The following is a 27,771-nucleotide window of genomic DNA, read 5'->3' as shown; positions in this document are numbered from 1 at the left end:
AATTTCGATTTGAAATACCACCAGGCTCGCCTAAACCTACCTTAGAGGCGATGACGAGTTCTGTGAGATTTCCAAAGCCTTATGAAGTGAAAGCTATAAAACGCACGAAAGCCATAAATACAGTAAAAACTTAAACTAACATGGAAACTTTGTGTTCGTTAGAATAATAAAGTGAAATTTAGAGGAAATTGCCTTCATAATGAACAGATATAAGATTGTTATTATTAGAAGTGTTATTAGAAATAAAATATTATATAACAATATCGCTGAATGTATCAGGTTTTACTTAGAATCGAGGAAACGTTTGGAACGGCCTCATATTTAAGCTCGATATTTGCGAAAAATTCCGTTTGGTATTTCCCATGACTACCATGAGAATTTGTAATATTGTTACTACGGATCAATGCGCTCTGCTTATTTAGACTCTACCATGCACATATATTCATTTTAAATCATAGAGAACCAATAATGTGTGAGGTAATTAACATACAGTTCCTCATGTTTAAAAGATATAGCAGTTCAAAATGTAAACATGTCGTTTGTTTACATAACGGCTGGACATCACCTTTAAATTCTGGCAGACGGGATTGGAAACACTGGAGTGCTCACTCAATAAATTTGGGTGCGAGTAAACTTTTAGAACACAGTCGTAATACTTTCAATGAAAAATAAATGGCGAAGGAAAGTGTGGACCCTTCAACCTAAGCAAGAAAAGAGTACTCAGTAGGAGCTTGCAATTGACCAAGATGGCAAGAGGCGCTTGCCCTCTACCCCTCCCACCCAAAAAACCCGTAAAATCCTTTTCGCGACTTCGAAAAAATATTTTGAAGGCTTAATATGCAATAATACCGCGAAGTTTAACATGATGTAAATTTTCCTGTCAGCAAGAATAATTATACGAAAAAGCAAAGGATGAGACTCGGACTTAGTTTATTAAACATGACTAAGTTTATTTTGAAAATGATGCGAAATTATAATACACTAACTGAAAATATCAAAAAAGGTAACAAGTCCTATTATGGATGAAAAGAGAGAGTTAAGGTAATGAATTTATTCCTTTTTCAAAGATAGTGCTTTATTGTGAGCGTAGTAGATTCCTTTCATTGCGAGCAATTGATGATGAGTTCCACGCTCAACCACTCGGCCTTGGCGAATTACACAAATAGCATCAGCATGTTGTATTGTAGACAATCTGTGAGCAATAACAAGTGTTGTTCGCCCAATACTGGCTTTGTCAAGGGCTTCTTGAACTACCTAAAGTAAGAAATCTTTGGTTATAATAAAATTTAGTTGAAGCTGATGCAGGAAGCTGATGCAGGAACCTGCACAACTGATTTATGCCGCTACTTTGTGTTCTGTGCATGATACTCAATTCCACATTGTAAGTTCTTTGTTTAAAAATTTCTATTGCATTATTGGTATCTAAACGTATTATATTAAAAGCCACAAGCTATGAGGATCCATGAATCCAAACCTTGTCCGATCTTTTGCAGTATAATGATTTGAATTACCTTCTCACTTTCTGTATCTAAAGCCGATGTTGCTTCATCTAATAATAAAATTTTTGGATCTCTAATCAAAGCCCGTGCTATTGCAATTCTCTGTTTTTGTCCTCCAGATATCAAGGTCCCTTTGTCTCCGACAATTGTGTCATAGCCCTATGCACAAGAGTAGTATTACAAGTCGTTAAACAAAAACACCAATTAACATCATACTTTGAAAGCGATATCATAATCTCAACAATAGTTCCTACTACCGCAAGACAAAGATTTATAAGGGGAATTCAAAGGGGCTGTCGCCCCTGCATGCACACTTTGGTGACTAGGGTTGGAAGGGAGGGATAAAAAAGATAAAATTCATGCTTTATTTTTTTCCGATTTTGATTTCTTTTACTGTTGATATTAGTAAATTATTATTCGGTGAACAATAATATAAGTATATAGCTAACACATGTATATGTATAGCTATGTTGTTGGAATGCCCAATGTTTTGTGTGTCTCACGATTAGCACGTCACCACTATACCGGGAAAATCTAACTGGATATACACATTTACAGCTAATATGACGTTAACAAATTTTTTTTTAAGATTACCTTAGGCAAGGATACGATAAACTGGTGAATATTTGCCTCTTGCGCTGCCTTTTCTACTTCCATGTCAGAAACTTTTCTTGACGTGTCACCAAAAGCAATGTTGTCTCTTATCGATAAATCAAATAAAACCGGCTCTTGTGAAACTACACCTATTTGACGTCGAAGCCACTTCAAATTGAGTTGCCCCACACCAACCCCATCCACCATCTATAACGAGAAGAAGTTTCCGTGAATCTCGGCGAAGAACTGTTTATTGATTTTTATCTTAGTAAAACCTCCATTTTTTTTAATGTAATGTTGTTGTAAAGTTTTTGAAACAATGAAGTTGTTACGTAATTATCGAAAGAGGCTATTGGAAATAAAAGAACAGAAGTCAAATGCTTGAACTGAATTCATAACCGTTTACCGACGTCTCTACATGTAAGTAATCATAAGGTAGACGTCTTACCACATGACCCGCGTTCGTATCATAAAATCTTTCGACCAATGAGACTGTTGTACTCTTTCCACACCCACTTGTTCCTACCAATGCGACGGTCTGACCTGGTTTAACAGTTAGATCAAGACCACGAAGAACTTTCAAGTTTCGTCGGGTAGGGTAACGGAATCTAACACCGGCGAATGTAATCTCACCGTTGCACGTTTCCTGAATGATGAGAACGAGCATATAAAAGTGATCACACAAATATAATAATAAGATAGAACTGACTGGATTCACGAGTTGATATTTGCAGGAATGATATACATACTGTCTAATTAAGAAGCAATGGTATTTTAACAAAGAGAGTGTATAAATCATGCAACACAAAAAGGAAACACCTTTAACACGGAGGCGAGTGTCAGGGGGGGGAGGCTTAAACGCCTGATTGATTGAATTTTCGATAGCAAAAATGCTTATGTAGTTTGATTTAAGTGGCTGGATTTTTTCTTATCAGTTTTTGAGTCAATAAATTATAACATATATAACATACATAACATATAGCTTTTTTTTTTTTAAAGGTCGCGGCTACGTACAAAAAGCCCAAGAATTTCTACGGCTAAAACAAATTGTATAATATAAACGCGCAAAATGGACACAATTGCGTCGTCAGTGATTCCTATAGGCGAGCTATAATAAATGCTACAACAAAGCTACTTGTTGTTTAGTACAAGGTAACATTGCATGGTTCCTAGTATAACTGCGATTAACAAAAATTAGCTGAGGTCATATTAATTTTGATATTGTTAAAAATTACATCCAAGAATACCTACAGCATTTTGTACACATTGTAAAGTTAAATGGTCAATTTTAATTTTACTCACCGGCTTCGATCCATCCTCTGAGTAAACGTCGATGTCGGGGACTGAACCCAGGAGATAAAATACTCGTTCAGCTGCTTCTTTTGCTTTTTTGTAATCCGGTGTTATTGACGCCAGTTGTCCGAGCACAACACAGCAAATCAATACTGTGATTATTGAGCTACACACAAGAGAAAAAAACGCTTTTAAAAGCTATGAAATGCTTGCATGCGTCATTTTAACATCAGAATTAATATGTGTATCAAGGCCAGCTGATCAAGGAAATGAGCAAACAGTTTAATTTTTTCATTGAATTCATTTAGTCACGTACACTATGCTCTTTAGAGTTCGTAAAGTCGGTTAAGCAAGTAGACATATGGTTAGAAGTGTTGGGATACAACTATATAGTAAAACAGGGTTTGCATGTCTTTATCAATTAATATTATTTTTGATTGCTATTCATATGCAAGCTATGTTTAGCGAAAATTGATTGAGCGGTTTTTCAGCGGTTTAAAGCGTCTGTTATGCATACCTGCAACGTAAATGAATTATTTATCTGGTTTAAGTATATCTGAGGTTTTTTTGTGGAAAAAAACAAGAATAAGAAAAAAACCGTCGAAATTAAAAAAATCTGTGATGAGATTTTAAGGCTTTAAAAAACACTTATGTTCCACATTTTCAACCTCGTCAGTTCTTTCTATTATTAAGTTAATACAACTTTATTCAATATCGGAATGGGTTTCCTTACGTCATCATTTCCTCTATATTGACGTCACCTTCTTCAACCAAATATCCGCCATAACGAAATCCTGCTCCATAGCTCAAATTCATGATTCCAAAGAAAAAACCGTTGGAAAGCCCAGAAAAATGGCTAGTTTTCTTTGCCCGTCTGAATGAAACCAAATAACACTAGATTTATAACGACGAAACTGTTAAAAAGTTTAAAGAAATACAAATAAAGTTTATTATCATCAATTTTCATGGGTTGGTCTTCATGTGATCCAGAAACTTTCGTCGTGTTTATAATGTTGTTTATAATCTATTTTGTGAACAGTGAATCTGTGCTGTAACCTGTATGGAATAATCATCTCTTCTTGATATCTTTGGTAGAATTCTTCCTCTCTTCCTAATGATACGACTGTTTGGATATTAGAAAACGTCTCTTCAGCGGTCTGAAAAAAAAGCTTCTTACTAGAACGAATATTTCCCAGTTTTTACAACATTAGACTAATGGGAAATAAGAGAAAAGAACTGACAAAACAGTGCTTCCACTTGAAAAAAAAAATTTCTACCTAAGGGCAGCGTAGATAATTTGAAAGTCAACATGCAAGGCGAAGAAATTATCAATCAAATGACACAAAGTCAGTACGTACGTTGCCACCTCTACTTAGGGATTCTTTTGAGGAGCCGAAAAAGGCGTTCATGAACATCCCACTTCCCACGAGAAGGGGGATGAAAGCCATCATGAGTAATGCCAGTTGCCAAGATGCAGTTAAGGAAACAATTAGGCCACCAATTACGGTCACAATACCAGCAAGAAGTAATCCAAGTTGTGGCCCAGTTGCCTAATAAATACATGCATAAAAATCATAAAAAAGTTTATTAAAGTATAAAAGTTTTATTTTTTCCTATTTTTCAAGTGAAAGTCAAGTCTGTGCATCGGTGTTTCTCATAACAATGTGAGGTCCTGAGATAAAAAGTTTGCCCAAATTTCGCATTTTAGTCGAATTTTTCTCATCAACAACGCTAGTTTATAGCGAACCTAACTGTTGCTAGATATTCAAAACGGATTTGAAAAAGTATAGAAGTTCAAAATGTAAACAAATAATTTCTTTACACACGGACTTGACTTCCGCTTTAACTACAGGGTGTATAAAAAAAACTGCAAATACCATAATTTGTATGCACTTTAGAATTTCAATGATTGTGCAACTAATTACGCTTCTGAGATCTTAGTTCTGCTCTTAACTGAGCCATTCCTAATCGAACTCATGTTTAATTCACTTTGTGTACTTGTTTTGATAACCCTGGGAAACGTATTTTCAAATCCAAGAAGCGTAATTAATTGCACAGTCATTGAAATTCTAATGTATAATCTCATGCATACAAATTATGGTATTTGCAGTTTTTTTGATATACCCTGTAGTTCATGCATGGCTTCGATAAAATATTAATTACTGGGTTTCGCAATTCGCACAAGTGAAGAAAATGTAAGTAAAAATTTTCATGGACCTAAAATTTATGATCGAAACAACCCTATTCACACATATCCTCTGATCATGAATGGTAACCATTCATTTCCCGTTGCCATAAAAAATCTGAGCACTCGTATCAGTAAGATGCATACCCCTTGAATAGACGAAACCTCTGTCGCCAGCCTAGAACAAATTGCTCCGGTTCCATGATTAGGAAGATCATAGTACGAAATTTCCTGTAAATGAAACGTCTACTCGTGAAAACACTCTATAACATTCTGATTTAGACCCTCTCATAGGGGGGGGGGGGCAAAAGGAGCAATTTGCCCCGGGCCCCTGGGTTAAAATATAAAAAATTGTTAAATACGATGACAATGAGATAAAATAGGAGTAAACTGCTTCTATAGTGAAAGGGCCCCAAGCCGTATTTTGCCCCGGGCCCCAAAAATTTGTCTGAGAGGCCCTGTTCCTATTGCCAGGAAATATTCACCACATAGCAATATATCTAACTGCAGAGCAAATTATTTCAATGAAAATTAAGTTCTGGTCAGGATGTTAGTGTCGTTCATCTGTTGCATCTTAAACTCGCTTTTTTTACAATAAAGACGCGCGAATATACAAAGAAAAGGTGCCACTACAATCGATTATTTTTTTCCAAGACACGTGGTTCTGCATGATAGCTTATGTCCAATATGCAGCTACAAAATCTCGCTCGATAATCAAATAATTGGAAAAATTTACATGCTCTCTTTCGATATCTCAATAAACAAATAATTTGAAAAATGTTACGCCTATAGGACATACATGTAAACATTCATAGGTTATGTTTCTCAACGTTCTGTATATCACTTACCTGGCGAAGGAATGCCAGAAATGCTTTCTTTCGTAATCTTTTCGTCAACGCTTCACCAGCCTTCGCCAAATACCAATTCTAAACAAGATAATTTATGCTTGAGAGTATAAAATAATTGTTCAGCTTCTTGTTTTGCTTTTGTGTAATCCGGTGTTATTGATGAAATAAAAGATTGAAAGCGAAGGTTGCGGTAAGTCAAGCAAGTGGCATAGTGTGAAAATTAAACGCCTTAAAATAGGGTTGAATAAGCATGCATACCTGTAAGAATATTCCAATACCACTTTCTAGCCCGATAAGAAGAAACACGACTGCCCACTTTTTGCTCTCATCATCCATTTCTTCGTTTTCATCCGGAATTTTCGGATCATAACTAAATGTCTAAGAGGAAAAGGTGTGAAAGACAGTTTATGATTCGATTAGCGAGACAGAACGATTTATTTAAGCGAGACCTCTATTTGAAGGATAAAAATTTCTGCAATTAATTCAAATTATAATAACGAAAATATACACACATCAAACAGTCCGCCATAAGCTTTTCCGTAGAGAAAGGGAAAGGTCCCGTACAAGATCGAACCAAAACAACCAACAACCAAGTATTTCCATTCTGGAGCGCTCAGTTTGATCAAACTCCTAAATGATACTGGTTTTCTTCCATCATCATCAATCTACAAATTCCCGTATGCAGAAATACATTACGTAAAAACCTATCAAAGAGGTGTCTTCACATGGTTACACGAAAAATTGGCTAAAAGTTATGGCTAAAGCCGGACACGCCATTTAGACTCACTTGTGTTTTCGTAACGAATGAACCGCTTAATGTACTTCCACCAACAGAACCTAGCTTGAACGCTCCATCAATTGCTGAAATTCAAGATCAAACAGCTAGAAAAAAATGCATGCAGCAACCCTGCACCATTTCAAACAAAGTAAAATATTTCATGAATTAGCCAGACCTAACCCTCTAAACTTATATTATGAAATGACTTAACTGAATATAAAGCCGATAGCTGATTTTCCACATTTGAAACAAACACAGTCATTTAAAAATTCAAGTAAATTCACCAATTTTCCTGCTCAATTAGCTATGCTGCATGCAGTTTAAAGATTTTTTATTGATATACAACCTTTTTGTCTTAGCCAATCAGCAAGTCGCTGAGTACCAGTCTGCATGTACTCGTCTAAATTTTGCTCATGTACAATGACTATTGAAAAAATTTTGGACAACATTTGATTCCGCTTTGTTCTCCCGGGTTCCGGGTGTAATTCCTAATCTTCGGACGGAATTAGTACCCTCGCACGGTGCTCCGCACTGGCTCAGGAATTATAGAGTTATTGAAGTTATACGTCATTCGTCAATCAGTTTCTAAGAACCAGAAATACTTAAAGATTTTCCGTGAACACTCACACACACAAGCGCTTCAAGTTATCCGAACGATTCCAATGACTATGCATTTGTTTAAAAGTAGAGGCACCAACCTTCACCCCTCTCAAAATCGTTTTCTGCTCTCATATCATCCTCATCATCGCTGACATCGTCCTTTCCTTTTTCCTACGTGATGGAAAAATTGAAACTAAAGACCAATTTTGCCACTAAGGCCCTGTTCATACGAGCCGGGCTGGCCCGCTTTGCCGGGCTAGCTCGCTTTGCCGGGCTAGCTCGCTTTGCCGGGCTGGTTTATTTTCTTATTCACATGAGGCGGGCTAGCCCGGTAGCGTTCCATCATTTGTTGATGCTTCACAAATCGAAAAATGTTGCTTGCATTGATTACAGCGGTTTTGGGCAGATATATTTCGTTAATTTTTGAAATGTATTGTGTTCTTTTGGTTTGCAAATACATATAAAATGGCGAAATGACGCTATGAAGGTATATTTGTAGAGAAAGCGATCGACGATTTTCAGCCCGGTTTACCGGGCTAGCCCGCCTAGTGCGTTCATATGAGCCCGTTTTGCCGAGATCTCGCCTCGCTCAAGCGAGATCTCGCCAAAGCGGGCTGGCCCGCTTTCCATGTGAATCAAATTTCAAAAACATATAGAAACAACTTAGGAAGCGGGATCTCGCCTCTAGCGAGTCAGCCCGGCAAAGCGGGCCAGCCCGGCTCATATGAACAGGGCCTAAGCGTAGCTAATTCCTCAATCGGGCATTTTTTGCCTTTCGAACTCTCACATGCAATTAAAGTGAGAAAGCGGCTTAGAGGTTTAATAGACTATGTAGCTTTCATAAAATGCAGATGCTAAAATACAAAATGTACAATACAAAACTATCGCTACATTTAATTATACAAATTATTTGGGAATTTAATAAGCATGTGACTTGAAAGGATTTTTTATATACAAGTGGATAAAATTGTCGATACAGGTAGTCGACATTCAGAAATAACTGATTGCCACTTCAAAAGTTGTCTAATCAAAGGGTTACCTGCATTTTCAACAAAGTATGGTAGAGACCCTTCTTTGCCACTAACTCATCATGCGAACCAATTTCTTTAATGTGACCTTCGCTTACAGCCGCGATACTATCGGCATCTCTCACTGTCGATAGTCGGTGAGCTATGATAATAGTTGTGCGACCTTCTCCTGCCTAAATCAAATGGAATGTACAATGTCTTGTAGCTTAAATGAAGATAGTTTGCTAGGAGCTTGTAGGGTTAAAACGTTAAGAATCTAAGGGCCTCCAAAGACTAGGGATTTAGTTGTCGACAATTATTTGTTATTCGACAAATAAAAGTTATCGACAACTAAATAAGTCCGATAAAGGATTCCAAACACTGGCGCTCAAATACTGATTTAGCAATTAACCGAAATAGCGCGGAGATTAACAGTACTCGACAACTAAAACAAAAGTTTTCACACACTAGAAAAACGCCAAAAAATGAGGTCGTCGATAACTATCAGTTGTCGCCTACTACGCTGCTTCGATGTCTTGGGAAAATATCATCTCTGATTCGTTTAATTTCATCGCTTTTGGTAAAACAATGTTTCAACAAATTTTTAATGCACTAAATGGGAACTTAACAAGTATAAGTTGCTGTCTCACCCTATCAAGAGCTTCTTGAACAACTGCTTCACTTTCTGAATCGAGCGCCGACGTTGCCTCATCTAATAACAAGATTTTTGGATTACGTATGAGTGCTCTCGCGATAGCGATCCTTTGCTTTTGTCCACCACTCATTTGAACTCCACGTTCGCCACAAAGAGTCTCGTAGCCCTAAAAATACACAAATACATTTACGAAAATAATAATCCATGTCAAAGGGCTCTCTGGGGGGAAAACAAGCAGGAAGGCAAGGGTATTGGCACCGGTTCCTTAGGCTGTAAGTGTAGGGGATTCGAAAATTCAGATGCGAAACAATAACGCCCTTCTTCCCATTAAGAAATTATATAAGTCCTCTTTAAATTATATTTTGCCCTAAAGGCCCTGGCCTGGTACACGGTGAAATTTTTCCGGCAACTTGCAATGCAATTCCTCTTTTGAGAGGTATAAATTTGGCAACTACCAAACTTTTGTCTTTATTACACTCTATGGCGTTTCTTACACTAACGTTTGAAGACTTTTCTCTAATTTACATCACTTAAAAGTAGAATTGCGTTGCAAGTTGCAAGAAAAATTGCACCGTGTAACATGGCATTAAGCCTCGAATTTCTCAAATAGACCCAATTGTGAATGGAATGTAAATAGAACTTTCTTTGAATTTGATTCGTTTAACACGAATTTAAGAATCTTCATGTCTTAGGCGAGCTGAGTTTACAAAAAAGTCGCATTTTCAAATTACACTTACGTCAGGAAAATTCGTGATGAAGTCGTGTGCATTTGCTAGCCGTGCAGCTTCTTCAATTTCTTTTTTTGTTGCTCCTTCTTTGCCAAATGCAATATTTTCTGCGATGGTTGTTGCAAAGAGGACCGGTTCTTGGTTAACGACGCCAATGAATCGACGAAGATGCCTCACGTTAAATGTTGAGATATCATTACCATCAATCAGTACCTGAACCAGCGAAAGAAAGATGTCCATTCAATGATAGTTTACCAGTGCCATAGGCCGTAGCCAGCTTGGCGATTTAGTCCTACTACGCAAATTATATTTTATTATCATTCATTTCTTTAGAAATTCATTGTTTCACAGTAAATCAATAACAAGATATTATCATAGCAGGCCCAAATTGTCGGGCTGGCTGCGCCGCAGTCGTTTACATGAAGTGTGATGTCAGCATTGCATTTTTACGTGGTTTGCAAACTTTTCTCGTTTTTTTTCGGCACTCGCACACATCGTTTAGGGCACTCGGAAAGACCGATGACGCATTTTAACAACAAAATCCATCCAATAAGACTTAGTATTAGTAACGATAAACGAAATCATTGGAATAATTTCTCATCAAATGTGAATAAACAACTGCCTAAAATCTACAAAAATACTTCTGATCATTTAGACGTACTGTATGCCTAGACCTCTTATAAGGTTGCTATAACGTACAGTGCGAATGAAGGTCCTAATATCGGATAATCGAATTTGTTATCAATTTTGGGCAGCTGTTTCACCACATTTAATAAGGTTAACTGTACGAAATGTACAAAAATATTGACAATCACTGAAAACTGAAAAAATGTGGGTAAAAAACATATAAACGAGTGAATATTTACTCACAGTTCCGCGAAGAGGTTTATAAAATCTCTGCACAAGTTTGACGATCGTACTTTTTCCACAACCACTCTCTCCCACTAATGCAACCCTTTTTCCACTTTTCACTTCCAAATTAAAATCGCCAAGGATCTATTCAGGATATAAAGGTAAAGAGTTCAAGCTCAGTGCGTACAATAACGGAGTTGCCTTCTTTATAACATGCATAATTTCCATCAACCCACAAATCTCAAAACATATTTGCTTATCCATCCCTTTTGAGAGCACCAGCATAATAATCCTAATAATGTTTAGGGTGCATGCATGGAATTTTGGTAACCGGGGAAAACGTTGGGGTTATATCTGTGAACGACAAAATCACTAGCCACCAGAGGCCAGCTGTATGAAAGCCGGACAGCGTTCCCACCGCGGATAGTGGTTTTTTCAACCGTTCAAAAAATGCTCGAAAAGCGATAAAATTTCTTCTTTGGAATACAATTATTATACAGGATCCTTAATTTAGGAATACCAAGATTTAATCAAAATTATTGCAAACAACGGGCTATTTCAAAGCGTTTGAAAAACCACTTTCTGGTGAATAGCGCTATCCGGCTATCATACAACCGGTCCCAGAAAAAGAGATAAACCTAAAGTACCTATAGTATAGTTGGCATATATCAACTAACCTTGACCGCTTTTCTGGTTGGATAAGAAAAATCGACATTCGAGAAAGTGACGTCACCCCTAATAGTCGTCGGCTTTAGGCCGCCATCAGCTGAGGCATCTATTTCGGATTTCTGTAAGAATTATTTTGTTGTCGTCAAATCAGCAATTAGTTATTATTATGTCATCTTAAAATGACTTCTCACAACATTTCATTCATTCAACTTCCACTCAATTTAAATCTTCAACATTTAGCTTATGATTTGTAATAATTCCAACTTATTTTCCATAGAAACATACCCTATCGATGATATGAAATACCGCAAAAGCAGCTCCCTGGGCAGCAGCCAGTGCTTCGCCACTGGGAGCCGCTTGCCCCAACATCAATGATCCTAAGCTCACGGCAAAGAATACCTAAAACAAAATAAATACATGGATTACCTATAATGATTATGATTAACTTGCAATTATCAAATATAGGGTTCTTTCACCATAACACTTTAGCTAGTCCTTTTTAGTTTTTTGGTACCATTCAGTAAGATATAACGTGAAGTATTAAAGATATACCAACATTGTGTCATGAACAATTTTACATAGTTCGATATCTTATTTGCTGGATAGGTGATTAGAAATGAGTTTAAGGCCCATCCGCACTATTCAACCTTGTCGGATCCAATTCACTTCTGACGGATGGAATATAGTTTAAAGCATGTAGTGCATTGGTTTGAGTGGATTTGTTGTCCAATAATTACACATTGCAAGTCAACAAACTTTAAAACATCCATGAGAAGTGATTTGGATCCGAAAAAGTTGGATGGTGTGAACAGACCTTTAACTTGCGCACTGATAGGTCTTGAGCCTCTTCTAGCAAGCAAGGTTTGCCTCATAAAAGATGAATTCTATTGAATAAGACTAAATGTACCCGTACACGGAACCGGGTATCTTAACCTATCCAATTCAAAAATTTGAATAAAACAGTGGCGGATTCTTTGGAAATTCATAGTAGCAAAAAGCATCGTTGTTAAGGTAAGTATACTATTAATATCAAAATTATGCTGAGGTATGTATTCCTAAATTATCAACACTGAAATTGACTGCTTACCAGCATCCCATCTCCAGCAGTGGCATCACCGTCTCGGGTTAACTTGATAACGTACCTTTTAAAATTGATATTGAAATGATTTTAGAGATTTTTCTAAAACACTCATAATTGCAATCAATAGAAGGTCTAAAAACTCTTGAAAACAATAAAATTTCCTATTTCAAGGGTAAGAATTGAATAAACACACTGTGGATTAATCACGTTTAATTGCATGATCACGTTTAATTCTATCAAGCAAATACTTCGATTTTTTCTGCTTTTCCCCTTTTTTTACTGGTAGCAAGAGTGGGTAATTGAAGGATTCTAATGTAATACGGCACAAATTTATAAGTTTTTACCAAAACGAAAGCGCGTAATTGATGTAGTTCACCATCTGAAAACATCCCATGCCAATACCGGTTCCCAAACCTTTCTTGATTCCGTACTTAGCAGCATCGTCCAGCTTTGATTCATATCTAAAAACGGTTGAAATTTAATGATAAAAGTAAATCCGTTTCAAGCACGAGGTGGGCAATTTTAAATTCTGTTAATTCAGTGTTGATCACATTTGTTCGATCCAAATAACTTCTGATGGATGTTTTATAGTCTGTTGTTGCAAACTATGTGGGCAGCGCTCAACTGAAGCCAAAGAAGCAGTATTGCAGAATCAGTTATGACTATGAAGTATAGTTCCGACAAAACTAGATCTTGCAGGTCGGCAGACTGAAAAGACTGATAAACATCCATTTATCTTTCGAATCTAAATTCAATCGGTTTTAGGTGATAAAACACAGGAAAAAATTCGATAGAAATGAATCGAGGGGGAATTCAATTTCAATAGCAGTTTCGAAATTAAAGAGTTCTGTGATAGCTGCCTGTTTTATAGATTTTACGACTACGTAGCCACTGCACATGGAGGATCGCACTTAAATCATGCCTAAATTTGAGGCGAATGTCGAGCTGAGAGAAATTTACACAGTTTCAGCACCAAGACAAACGAAGCTGACGTACAGACGTAGGAAGAAATATTTACTAAAATTATTTTATAATATGCTCTTTAGGGGAGGGTGCAATTTTATTTATCTGTTCATTCAAGACCCAAAATTGAACTCAAATATATTATTCTTTTTCTGCACTTCTGAATTAAACTCACAATTCTGCTTGTTTTAACTCGCCACCAAATGCTGCTACTGTCCTTATCGATGAAATACTTTCTTCCGCCACGTGTCCGGCCTTAGAATACGCTTCCAACTCTTTTGCGGCGTAAGTTCCTGTAAGCTAATAGTGATTAAGACGATCAGTTTAAGCCTTTGATGTGATGCGCTTTTTACCTCGCCTAGCCGGGATAACTCGCTCCATGTAAGCAGGGCTTAAGAGATAAGGGTTTTCGCAAAACCATCTCGTACAAAAATAACTATGCATAATTATTATTATACACGCATTACTTAACCAAACAATAGCATCATAGAGTGGATGTGATATGACAATATACATTCAAATTTCTTCTTCGTCCAACTAAAAATATCGTCAATGTTTTTATTAGCCAGAGGCTAGAATTCCGTGCAAAGGCACCAGGATGGAACTAAAAGGTTGTCGGTGGAAAGTCTTTCCAAAAACGGTTTTGAAAGATTGAAGTACGGAATGTAATTCCCTTAAATTTCTAGTACGGTTGGTTAAGGTTGCTGTATCAACTGTAGCTCCGTCCAACCCCCCTCCCCCCCCCCCAACTAGTTTATAGACACCTTTGGCTCACATTTGCTGGTTGTATGCTTGTCACAATGATGTACAATATCAGTTCACGCTGGCGGATCTTACAGGATAGTTTCACACGTATTAATACATGATATTTACCTTCGACATCATAGCACCGACAATCACCATCAGCGGAAATAGACTAAACATAACAAGTGTCAACTGCCAAACATAAACAAAGCCGATTGCATAACTAACGATAAAGGAAACGATACTTGACAATATGCGCCCATATTTCGCTCCAATACCATCAGCTATCTTGTTTATATCCCTGTATCAAAAACAATTAATCAGTAATCATAGGCGTCATTCTCTTTTTGAAAACAAGGGCATAGCGCTCGGAGGAGTATTGCATTGTTGTGAAAGGGTTTCTAACACAAAGATGGCCCACAGTTGTTGAAAAAGAAGCGGCATATACAATGGTGGTAAATGATACGTTGTGTCGCCAAAAGAGGTTACCAAAAAGAGAGCGATTTCCGGAGCAAAAATACACAAAAAAATTCATAATTCTTATTTTTTCTGCTAGATATAAATAGTAGGAGAAACACAACGAAACTGACAATATTAAAATTGCATTTCCGGACAAAAATTGTGCGCAACGTTTGTGGGAGACATGTCCTCACACCGCTCTCGCGCATGACCCTATTTTGTCACTGTTTGAACTTTTGTTTTGGTTGTCTTCGCGCTATTCTGCCAGCTATTTGTCAAACTCTGCGTATCTGTTGCCAAATCAAATTAAAGCGCCTTTTATGCGTATCGTCCCCTTATCATACGACTTATTCAGTTGAAGATAACGTTGTAAGGTTAACGTTGTCGATCACAAATTGTTGTCCACAACTAAGTCTCTATAGCTTTACTATTGAGAGTAGAGGGTTGTACTATAATAACATTGTTCACGAAATAACAGATAGCCAGGGTGAAATACAACCATATAATTATAGTAAATCGGGTCTGAGCCAATGCGTTGGTTAAGCAATATTCCCATCATGCACCGTTGTAAATTGTAAGCGAATTATGAATATGTACTGCAAAAGCAACAAATTACAATTACACACGTATACATGATTTACGGAAAATATTTTGTCACTTACTCCGTCAAGCGATTGATCAGCTCACCACTAGTGTGAGCATCAAACCATCCAATTTCTTGATGAACAGCACTTCGGAATAACGCCAACCTCATTTTATGTGCTTGCCTCTCAGCGGCTAACCCGAAGAGACCCAATCCCATCCAAGCAAAAAGGAAGTTAGCAATCGAGAAACCGACATACCACAACCCTGTATAAAAATTAAAATTGCATCAACATTATACCATCAAGAAAAAAATTCTTTACTTGAATATTTGGTTTGTATGTGTTTCCACTCACAAAAATATTTTTGCAGCCAACTCAACAGCTAATAAGTGGGTTGGACATAATGGTATTATTTTTTTTTCGAAATCGATTTTACATTTACGGTCCGTGATCGTGAAAATTAATGTGAACGTTTCCCTCAAACTCTTGCCTGCCTGCTCAAAATGTTTGATTTTACACATCATTTATGATATGTAATAAAAACCTATCAAAAGGTAAAAAAACATGGCAGGGAAACCGAGGACTATTTCCAGCAATGTCCAATACGGTAGTGGACGACTTGCGTTTTCGACTAATTTCTTACCTCGGCGATAAAAAAGACATTTTCTGAAAGAGCTTACTAAAATTAGTAAAACTGTAAATTTTTGCGGCGCATTGTTGTAAATTACGGGAAATATAGCCATGCGAATTTGACGAATTTTGTATACTTTTGTATTACGGCGGAAGTTTGTAACTACACAACTTAGTTACACATTACCGCACGTAATACAGAAGTTTACAAAATTTGCCAACTTCGCATTGCTATGCTTTTCGTAATTTACAAAATTTCGCAGCCAAACTTTGCACTATTTTAAGTAAGATCTTTCTAGCAGTGATAATTTATTTTCTTTTAGTCACTTCGGTCGAAAATTAGTCTAAAGCGCAAGTGGTCCATTGATTAGTAAATTTAATTTGGGGTTATTCGGTACCGATATTTGTAGGTGGAGAGGCGGTTTTGTTCGTACAGCAACCACGCTATTTATTTCTATTTTTTTTTCCTTTGGTAAAAACAACTAGCGCTCAGATAAAAGACAATGCCAATTGAATATCAAAATGTATAATAGAACTGACCTATTGTTGTCATCGAGTCTTCTAAGTCAGGTGGATTAGTGCAGTTCGCATTCTTTTGGCAAATAGTAAAATCCACGAAATCATCAACAAGTTCCCCCATCAATACACATTGCACTGGTGCAATAGCGCCAAATATTATACTGCCAATCACGCCAAGGAACATGAGAAACTTGTCTCTGCCATCAGCAAATCGGAACTACAGTACAGATTCATTCGAATCAGTTACAGGCGTTTGACACGACGTGAAAACATGGGAAATCAGAATACATTGAATGCTTGACAGGGGTTAGCACCTGGGATAGTTTGCAGACAACGAACCGTACGGAGCAGCGAGCTTAACCGCGAGCTGTAACGCGAGCGGAGACAAAGACTCCTAGATTATGTATTTCAATGTCAGCCATTGGTGTGCGCAATATACAGTGATACCACTCTATTGCCGCCACTTCAAGAATTTCCAGATGAAGAAAAAAACTTCGCGTCATCAAATGAAAGTTCGTTTTAAGGCTGATTTCCAGTCAGGAAAATTTTCTTTTGGACCGGTCAGGCTTCAGGCTAGCTTCTCAACCAAAACTAATTGTCTTAAACACAAAAGAAAAAAATACGGTCCGATCAGGTCCGAAGGATAATTTTCCTGACTGGAAGCCATCTCTTAGGCACTATTATCATATTATAAGTTCAGTCCAGGTTTTAGTAACACGCAACGTCGCAAACTTTCTGGCAACTTCCAGAATGCTTTGGATTGTTATATGCTTGAAATATGAGCGAATAGACACAATATAATGAAGTCTCTTCTTTTCGACGCAATTTAAAGCCCTTGAAATTGGGAAACATCAAACAGTCATTTACTTTCCGGTTTTACATGGTTCTGTTTTATCCCTTTATCTTTTGGAATTTGGTGTTGTGCATGAAATGTAATAGTTGTTTATTGAAAGTGAAGGCTAGGACTACGTCCACGCGTACGAATTTGGAACAGTGCTCGAAATTCGTCCTGTGCAGGTGTTTTCAATGTAAAAGTTAATGACGGTGTTCACAAGAGGAGGGTAGAAGAGCTCTAGCACGGTTCCAAATTAGTAATATTCAATGTTATGTTTGAAAACTCACCAATTGTCCAACAGGTACTAGTTTCTTTTCATCCGCTGTTTCACTAAAAAAACAGACAATATTGTTATATATATATCTGGCGGTAGATTCCCTCCCAGCTATAGCGGGTAATAGGGACCTTAAAGTGTATATTTTTTTATGCAATGCAATTTTTTCGCGTTTGGGTTTTTATATTTTCTGAAAATTTTTTTTCCCGATCATAAAGATACCAACATTGTCGACAAATTCGGACTATGAAACAAATGGCTTTCACAGTATACCTTATTCATAAACACTAACCCAAGATCGCGTGCACGGCAAACATGGGAAGAAGCGTTTGCATGGGAAGAAGCGAAATTTGAAAAAAAAAACTAAAGAGATGCGCGGAGACGCAATCGGAAATTTTATTGTTTAATATAACAATTATCGGAATCCAGTGTGGGAAAAAAGATTTTGTTGAGCAGGGAAGTTACAATTGTGAGGAAAGAAGGGTAAGGGCATTGACATTTGATCGATTACATGCACGTAGCTACTGGTAGTGCCGTGATATGAAACAAGATGAAATACGTCATGAACTTATAAGATCGCTTCTAATACAGCAATCGACTGGGACTCGTTCTGCAAAACATGCGAAGGAACTCTTCTTGAGCGAGAAGAGCAGATCGGCGGGCCTGGGAAAACTGTTCATATTATTGACTAAAGCTAGTTTGGTAAGAGGAAATATCATCGTGGTCATTACGTTAAAGGACAATGGGTGTTTACTGCCATTGAAGAAGAATCTCTAAGAAGCTTTGTGGTAACAGTTGACAAAAGAGACAAAGCAGCGCTTTGACCTTTAATTAAAAAATATATTGCTAAAGAAATCACAATAGTTTATGACTGCTAGAAAGCGTTTTCGAAACTTCAACTAAAACGGCTATGGCCGGGCACCGTTTATAGTGACTCATTCAAAAAGATGGTGAACAAAGATGGTTTTCATGCAAACAAAATAGAGGGTCGTTGGAAACAGGCAAAAAGAAACCTACCATGTTTTGGTGTGCGAAAGCTGGCATTCTCATCTTACCTAGCAAGGTTAAGACTTGTTTTCGATCTTTCTTAATGATGTTAAGAAAATATACGGTGACTTTTAGAATGCATGATAATGTAAATTTTGCATAACAATGCATATAGTTATGCATGAGTGCCTTTAGGGAGACCATGGTCGCTGCGTAGAGATGTAGATATGTTTCAATATAACCAGGTAGCAGCGTGGCAGCGTCTTCAAACAACTTAGCATCAAATGTGGTATAACTACTACCTAAAAATTAATAGACAAAACACTTCTCGACATTTCGACCTAAGAGCCTTTGTAGGCCCCTCAGGTCGAAACGTCGAAAAGTGTTTTGTCTATTTTATAGACAGTTGTTATACCACATTTGATGCTAAAATGCAAATCAGCATATATGTATGATATAATATTATAAAATTTGTAAATTTATGCATGGCATTTTCATACATCTTGTTTAGATACTAAAGTAAATTTTCCTTGCATACATTAATTGTTACCGTATATTCATTAAAGTGTTTATTTGTGTAGTTATTCAAAATGAATAAAAAGAATTGTTAGTGAGATTGTCAGATAAGCGTACACATGCGATCGTGCATCCGTTCGTGACAGCGCTATCTAAAGGCGATTTTCCACTTACAGCGAAATCGTTCGCTAGCGAAATATTTGCATATTTTCTTTTGAATTGAAAACAGTCAAGTCGCACTAATTTATTTATGCTGTTAAAATTCAAAAGAAAATATGCAAATATTTCGCTAGCGAACGATTTCGCTGTAAGTGGAAATCCGCCTTAATGAATGGGTCATTTGAATGCAACTGCGTAGGCAGTAGCGATTAATTACAAAAATACGGCTTCGCACTGAATCCTATATTTAGTCTATAATGGAGTAGACTGAATTTTAAGATGCTTTTAGTAGGCCGTAGTCAACTAGATATACGGGCCACGCAGACTGTGATATGCTGAGACTGTGAATTATACATTGAATTTGATTATACCGTATATAGCTTTAGATTGGACTGCATTGCCATAGCGAATACGCCGAGTATCCACTTAAAAATTAATAAGGCCCATTTACATTATACCGGTTGCCTCCGGAACGGGTGAAATTTTGAAGCTTTAAAAGCCAGTAAAAAAATTACTGTCAGAGATCAAAGTAAATAATATCTGACATACCAAATCTATCAAACTTATAAGCATTTGTTACTAACCGTTGCCCTTTAAAGGCAAGCGAAGATATCGTTAGAAGCGAATCTGGTGTAGTGCATGCAAACGGCGCTTAAGGCCACGTAGTATAATGCTTAGCTCATTAGCGGAATATTTGCGTAGCAGGTAGCCAGTATGGGAGGATTTTCACTTGCAAAGAGATAGATCGCGTGCAAAATATTTGCATCTTTTCTTTTGAATTAAGAACAGTCAAGTTGAACTAATTTATTTCTGCTGTTATAATTCGCCAGCGAACCATTTCTTGGTAAATGGAAATCCAGTCTAAATATACAGCGTATATATACAATCACAGTTATACACATGCAATTTGAGTCATAGTCTTAGATTCCACTGCTTAGGTAGTAGCCACTAAAAATAACGCTACACATGGATATCTAACTAGTGGACGGGTATTAGCCTTAATATTTGGCTATTTAAGTTACGATCATCACATACGACACGTCATATCCTCTTTAACGGCAAAACTGTGTCAAATAAATAGAGTAAATGACAGCTTCGACAGCGAAACCCTTACACGATTGTCAATGCCCTAGTGATGAGCAAATTGTATCACTGTTCTACGATGTGGTCAAATACATCGGCAACAAATATAAAAAAACTTGAAATAGTACAAAATTTCGCTTGCAGGATTATAACCAATACGATGACATAATATCTACGGAATTGAGACACAATATTAATCACTTACAAATGCACGAACGCACTTGAACCGCTGTATTTATGCGACCAGTTTTTAAAACGGAATGAAGTTCACAAAATGAACACCCGGAATGAACACGAACTCAACATTCCCCCATGTAAAAAGAAGTTTTCGCTGTAGAGCAACAAAAATTTGGAATATGATGAAGAGAAATTTAAAAAAGTTATCTTTTACTTTTAGGAAGCACTTAAAGAAAAATATGTTAGAAAACAATGCTAACGGAAACTTCTCTTAGTAAAAGTATTAGTATATAACAAAGCCTTTTTCTAATTGTAAATATATTTCATAATTATAGTATAGCCAATAACGTAATAGTAGATAGAAATATAACTTTTATTGCTTGCATGTTTGTACATACTGAAATGTACACATTTTATGTATAAAAACAATAACAATAATTTTAATAAAATATTATAAACAATTCATTTGTCAATAGAGATTTGCAGAATATGAGGAATAATTTAACATTATAAAATAAAATTGTCTTCTTAAAGTAAACTTACCCCGAACTGGCTGCTCCTTTTTTTTTTAATTTTGCTTCGAGTGTTTCTTCGAGCAAAATTCCGCCCTCGTCAGTTTCGTCTACCTCATCTTCCTCATAATCGCTATCGGCAGCCGGCTCAAGCTCATAGGGCTGTACAACAGGCGACTGTTCAGCAACGTCTTCGCTATCTGTCGACTGTTTTTTAGCCGTCTGTGATTCCAAGCTTTCGTTATCGGACATCGTGCGATTTTTGCAACAAATAAGTCACTGTCTTGCGAGTCGCGATCGGTAATGTTGTGTTGCTTTCGTGCAGGCAAGCAGCTCAGCTGTGTCACGAATACCCGCTGTGTCTGCATACGTCACAAGTCCGAAACCCTCGGTACCAGTCTTTTAACAATTTACGATTAAAAAATGGGTAATTCCCGTATGTTTTAGGCTGTTTTGAAGATTTTAACTTAACAGCGCTTTTACAACCAAAAATATTTTTTCTTGTCCAGGGCATTAAAGTCTCTCGAAATTTCACAAATTCAGTTTTCATTTTTCCTTAAGGCTGTGTGTGTGCCGGTTACCCGAGATTCAACGAAGCGTGAGAGGACTTTGAGGTATTGAGATAAGTCTTTGTGACATCAAATAAGCACGTGCTATTGTTGTGGTTATTATACGACTGCCAGGATCGTCTGCTTATTTCAATATCTCAAAATCATCTCACGCTTCGCTAAATCTCGTGGATAACCGGGCTTATGTAAACAGCCATAAGATGAACCAAATCTTCGACGTGGACGTCAGATTAAATAAGCCCGGCTTGTTAGGAACCCAGTTTCAAGTAGTTTTACATGCAGTTCTGACCTTGTTTACCAAAAGAAGTCTGTCATAATCTTTATTCCTGTTGTGAAACTGTGGAAATTAAGACAGTATTACTTCATGTCCTGGTCGTCGATTTGGTGCATCTTAGGTTGGATTTTCACTTACCGCGAAATCGTTCGCTAGCAGCTAGCTAATATTTCAGCGAAATATTTGCATACTTTCTTTTGAATTTTAACAGCATAAATAAATTAGTGCGACTTGACTGTTCTCAATTCAAAAGAAAATATGCAAAGATTTCGCTAGCGAACGATTTCGCTGTAGGTGATGAAAATCCGCCTTTAGGTTAGATTTCTACTTACAGAAAAATAGTTCGCTAGCGAAGAATTTGCCAAAATTTTATTTTCTTTAGAATTTTAACAGCATAAATAAATTAGTTCAATATACATGTTCTCGATTCAAAAGAAAATATGCAAATATTTCGCTAGCGAGCTATCTCTGGTGGCCCCCTAGCCCCAACCCTCCCAAAAGGCCCTGGGAACGAAGTTGAGCCTTATTAAAGCGGTTTTCCACAAGGCAAAATTTTTCGATCGAACGAAATTTTACGCTCGAATTTCTTCTCAAATGTGAAGGGAATCCGCTAAGATCAAATTAGTTAACATTCACCGAAGGCGAAGGCGAAGGCGAAGGAAATTCAGTTAGGTAAATTTCTAACGTATGAAGTTGAATTCTGATTGGCAGTATTTGTAATATATGTAAATGTTCATATGCAACTATCGTTTATACTGTAGAATGTGCAAATTCCGAAGAATTTATTGTGCTTTAATTCAATTCGCTAATATCAATTTCGGATCGAACGTAGCGATGTCGGTACCTGTACACGCCTAAACTGTAGATAATTAGATTTCCTAACTTAACGCGTCGTATACATGTCAAGTTGCTCATAATCGTGCAGAGTTTAAAAATATGCAAATGAAACGTTTCTAAGCAAAGCCACAAGAGTCACAAGGTAATAACATTATTTATTTGTGCGGCCCCAAAAACGTAATAAAGAGCAATAAAACTTTCTAGCGATCCCTTTCTATTATAAAACCTTAACTCCCTGTGAAATAACGATTTGTTATCGCTACATGTACAGTGTAGTAATATCATTTGATTCACGATCAGATTTAAGAATTCCAAAATATTCAGTACTATCGGGAATAGAAATATTTTCGTAATAATAAATTCAAGCAATTACTATATGATTTAAAACTGGGATATATTTGCACAGAGCTACATGCACGACGATCCTAGAAAGTTAGTGAGTAAGCTGTATACTGTTTCCCCGAGTTGTTAAATATAAAATTTGTGACATGCCACAGGACCAGAGTTATAACACCTCATGGAAGCAAATTTCATGTTTGCGTTCCGTATACGTATACGTAAGCAAGCAAGCGTTCAGTTCTCCAAGCTGACAACTTTCCTGCATGCGAATAAATTAAGCCGTTTGCCCAATAAGAGCTTGCTATTCTACGGATTCAGCGCTGTTAGCCAATGGGAAACTGTATTTTAACGATTGTTTCGTTCAGTAATGAGACTTTGCATTGCCTTCGGACCTTCGGTGAATGCATGTTAACTATATTCACAATTGAAAAGAAAATTTCGTTCGGTCTAAAAATTCCGCCTAGTTGAAAACCGGAATGAGCAATGGTCATGGTTAAAATCCGTAAAGGCGTGAACTTCTTAGTTTGAACTTGAACAAGTAATCCCAAATTCCCAATGTTTAAAACGTAAACAAACCCGTTGAAATCGTTTACGGCTTTACGCTTCATACTTGAACGCAAATGGTAGTATTAATGATTTATGCAAGTAAAATTCGACGAATGCGATGATAATGTTTAATCTGGTTGGTTTCCTCGCATAATACTGAGGATTCAAAAAAATATATTACTCAATTTACTGACTCTTTTCTTTAATTTATAACTTAATAGAACATTGACTATTTTTGTATGTTAGCGACACTGCGATATTAATGAATTGGTCAGATAATAGAGGGATTAATGTCGATGTATTTAATTAAAGCGTTACATTGTAACGTTTTCCCTGGTTGTTCAGTTACTCACAAAAATATGCGTGGTCTCCACGCGGGATGGGAAAAGTACGTGTAAAGTGTGAAAATGTTGCCATGGCATAATAATGATTTGATTAGGTATATAGTGCGATGAATGTATTGTCTATTGATAGTGTTTCTCTGGTTGGTTTTGGTTTAAAGGCGGATTTCTAAGCAGTGAAAAATGTCGCGCGATCGACCTTTTGCGATCGCTTTCTTTTGAAATACAAACAGACAAGCGGAACTAATCACATTAGATGAACTTGAATGAACACAATGAAGTATAAGCATCGCAAAAAATCGATCGCGCGACATTTTGCACCGAATGGAAATCCAACCTTAAAGGCAATTTTCCATTGCAGTTGCTTTGGCCGCGCGTTTTGTTTTTAGCCCTGTCTTGGTCGCATGGGCGCATTTTCAAGAGCCGCTTCGTTCGCGTGGGTGAAATTATCGTTCTGACAGTAATGAAATCGCCTTTGGAGCGATTGCAGAATACAGACTGTAATTTTTTAAGCGATGCCTACCATGGATACGTGGATGCGTATAGTTAAATTATAGTTTTTTTAACGAGGCGCGTGAATAGGTAAGACAGGAAGGAAAAGTTAATAAGACATCAGAAATATATGACGTAAGATAAATGTAGCTATAAGTTTTTTTTAAGCCGCAACGAAGCATAAGTTAACAAGACATGAGAAATATATGACGAAAGATAAATGTAGCTATATGTTTTGTGTGGATACGTGGATACGCAGTCGTTTAATATTTTCAAGAACAATGTAATGTTTGAAAGTATATAAATGTCATTATTGCCTTGCGATAACAACTACATTATGCATAAATTCTGAATAAAAAATTCGCTATTGAAATAACAATTGGTTATTGAGAATGTCTAAAATTTGTGAACGTGAATGACTACATTAGTATAGGTAAAGGTTTCTTTTTTAAAGGTAATTAGTATAAAGGTTTAAATTTTATCCATACTGAGACTGCGTAATTCACACCGTGCCGGATTTGCTCGTCACGACATCTTCGTTTGCCAATATAAAGCAACCATTATTAGCCAACGCTTTTTTAATTTGAGAAATTTGGTATATTTATTCAGATCTCGGACATTAAAGATCTCTACTGTCTTTTATTAACTTCGCAATTTAACTTGTTCTGATGGCAATCCGTTACCGTGTGAACGGGGCCTGAAGCTTATAGAATCGAGCTTTTTGACAGAGAGTTTTATACCTTCAAAAGGTGCACGACACGAAAGTCTATAACACTGTGAACTGCCTGACCATGCAATGGGTATGAAAATTTCCCCTGACCGTTTGTGATTGCTTATAAAAATGAGACTGCGAATCCGCGTATATGTAATATCATTAGTGGAGGGGTATTCTGCAATTAATTAGCCTTGCTTACAAAGGTAATTTTCCATTGCAGTTGCTTTGCCTGCGTGGGCGAAGCGCACTTTGTTTTTAAGCACCGTCTTGGTCGAATGGGCGCATTTTCGTCTTAACGCATAGCGTGGTCGCCTTATAGCTTAACAGAACAATTAGTTACTGCTTTAATTTAGCGATTTAAATTATACGTTTAGTGATAATAATGAATTGAATAGATAATAGAGGAATACCGGCCATGTGCACGGCACAAACATGAACTGGCGCCGGTTGTACGAAGGCTAGATAGCGCCTTCCAACGAATAGTGATTTTTCAATAGTTGTAAAAAATGCTAGAAAAGCAATAAAACTATATACGCTTAGAGGTAGCAATCATTAAAAAATCTAATCCTCAACATAAGATTACTAACGTCTAAGCAAAGTTATAATAAACAACGGCCAGTGTTAGAGCGACTTCTACCGTGTAACAGACCCCTTCACAGCACTCATAATTTTATATAAGCGCCCTTGACCCCTTTGATTGCTGTGCTTGTATCGCAAATTTCCGACTTCTTCCGGGGGTTTTGTTTGCAGTTACGTACGTGGATATGTATACTTAGCCGTGTCTTATTATCTGAGTACAGGTTTAGCTTCGAAATATTATATTTGCATGAAACATGCTTGTATGAAATAATACCTGAGTAGAGAATCTCTATCGTACAATACATGCAAGTGTTCGAACACTTTTGTGTAGTACTCAGGGTATAAAATGGAATTGTCACACAAATCTATATCACTGTATAAGAACATCCACAAACATTACCTTGCTTTTGACGAAGCTTTAGATCCTATCCTTGAATCATTGCCAGAATGTAGGAGTGGAGTTTTCTCGCTTGACATTGTTGTTCGATTTTGATTTTGATCTGGAACTGTAGTAGCCCAGAACTAATATAGTCTCTCTGTGAAACAGCCAGGATAATGAAGCCACGTTTTTCAACCGAGTGAGAAAGATTTAAAGTTGGCGGTTTAATGCAGCCTGCATGAACAAAGCATGCATGTATCTGTGACACATAACTAGTAAAGGGTGGGTAAATAAACTGATGCTGTTCATATGCAAATTCCCCGCTGAGCCGCAGTAATTTTGACAGAAGTTGGTGATTGATTTAAAACATTACTTGCTCCTTTGGGAGTTAAAATATATTCAAATGTTCTATTAAATTCTAACATAAACGTGGAGAGATTATACCGCGTGTGTCCCAAAAAAGTACCTTCTGTTGAAATCATTCTTTTGTTGTTAAGGGTCCTGTTTTGCGGTGAAAAGATGAATGAAAAAAGTACCCCCTCTTGAAAATTAATGAAGCTTCCGTTGGAATTTGAATGCATGATTAGTGCACAGGTAAATAGCATTGTAATTAGAGGCATTCAAATCCGTGCTTCTCGCTTTACATTTTAGGCATCCGCGAGTTTAATATATAAACATAAGGCATTCAAGTGCAGAGAGCAAACAAAACACGTCGCAGCGACAAATTTCATGGCCTTAACAGGGAAATCTGAGTGAAAACTTTTTCGCTCGGATGGAAATTTGCCGCTGCAAAACGTCACACAAAATCAAGCCAGTTTGGCAACATTTTAACAAAGAGCAACGTGTGGAGCAATATGCATGTTGATGAGTTGTATTTTTCGTAGGCAATAGTGCATGCCTACTTCGTATAGCTATAAGGCCGGTATCAGACGTCGAACTTTTCATGTGCCGAACCTAATCTAATGTTAATAAGTCTTTGTTTGATAACAACTGCCTAAAATAGACAAAACACTTCTCGACGTCCTTCGAGGGCCTTCGTCAAGAGACTCATATCTATACTAAATCTTCTGACGAAACCCTTCAGGGGCCGGTGGTTCAAAAGCCGGTTAGCTTAACCCTGGGTTAAAGCAAATCTTTACATCGATTTTTTAAATCGCTTGTTGACAAAGTTGAATATCTTTTTTTCATAAATATTTTCTGTACTGATAGAAGTCATAGTTCAAAACAAACAGTGTTCAGAAGCACATAATCTAAAACACTGGATTAAAATTTAACCAAGGGTCCCCAGGCTTACCGCTAATCTAGCTTTGAACACTTCGTCGAGAAGCATTTTGTCTATTTAAGCAGTTTTTATACCACATTTGATGCTAATTTGTTTGAAGCCGGACTGCCACGCTGCTCCCTGGTTGCATTGAGTCTTCAGTTTAGGTTCGTTTTCATTTCAATTTGGCGGTGCCCTTGAAAAGTTC

General features: G+C 37.0%; 1 protein-coding gene across 2 annotated transcripts; it reads right to left on the bottom strand.

The window, feature by feature from the left end:
- Positions 1-924: 924 nt before the first annotated feature.
- Positions 925-26,562, bottom strand: LOC114540989 (multidrug resistance protein 1-like). Of its 2 annotated transcripts, none has more exons than XM_028560991.1 (28): positions 26,324-26,562; positions 17,811-17,853; positions 16,710-16,905; positions 15,618-15,804; positions 14,626-14,797; positions 13,928-14,052; positions 13,134-13,250; positions 12,796-12,850; positions 11,994-12,107; positions 11,717-11,827; positions 11,058-11,183; positions 10,197-10,400; positions 9,455-9,625; positions 8,837-8,998; positions 7,896-7,968; positions 7,207-7,280; positions 6,932-7,084; positions 6,678-6,797; positions 6,420-6,497; positions 5,719-5,802; positions 4,745-4,936; positions 4,443-4,543; positions 4,120-4,260; positions 3,396-3,552; positions 2,542-2,739; positions 2,094-2,300; positions 1,512-1,658; positions 925-1,254 (listed from the first exon to the last, which is right to left on the bottom strand). In XM_028560991.1, exons 1-28 carry the CDS (start codon positions 26,398-26,400, stop codon positions 1,051-1,053), a joined length of 3,789 nt encoding a protein of 1,262 aa, XP_028416792.1. In that variant the 5' UTR covers positions 26,401-26,562; the 3' UTR covers positions 925-1,050. The 2 variants fall into 2 exon arrangements, with proteins under 2 accessions (XP_028416792.1, XP_028416784.1); XM_028560983.1 differs by lacking the exon at positions 26,324-26,562 and adding an exon at positions 21,263-22,269.
- Positions 26,563-27,771: the final 1,209 nt, after the last annotated feature.

The sequence above is a fragment of the Dendronephthya gigantea genome, unplaced genomic scaffold, assembly GCF_004324835.1.
Source record: "Dendronephthya gigantea isolate DGI-Jeju-01 unplaced genomic scaffold, DenGig_1.0 000003F, whole genome shotgun sequence".
Lineage (NCBI taxonomy): Eukaryota > Metazoa > Cnidaria > Anthozoa > Malacalcyonacea > Nephtheidae > Dendronephthya > Dendronephthya gigantea.
This window is presented reverse-complemented; position numbering and strand designations above follow the sequence as displayed.

Excerpts from the sequence above, each read along its gene's own strand:
- LOC114540989 (XM_028560983.1), bottom strand. The coding sequence starts at position 21,483 with ATGTCCGATAACGAAAGCTTGGAATCACAGACGGCTAAAAAACAGTCG. Across the intron at positions 11,184-11,716 it reads CAACCAGAAAAGCGGTCAAG|ATCCTTGGCGATTTTAATTT; the intron begins GTTAGTTGATAT and ends TATCCTGAATAG. Across the intron at positions 5,803-6,419 it reads TTCTGGCATTCCTTCGCCAG|GAAATTTCGTACTATGATCT; the intron begins GTAAGTGATATA and ends TTTCATTTACAG.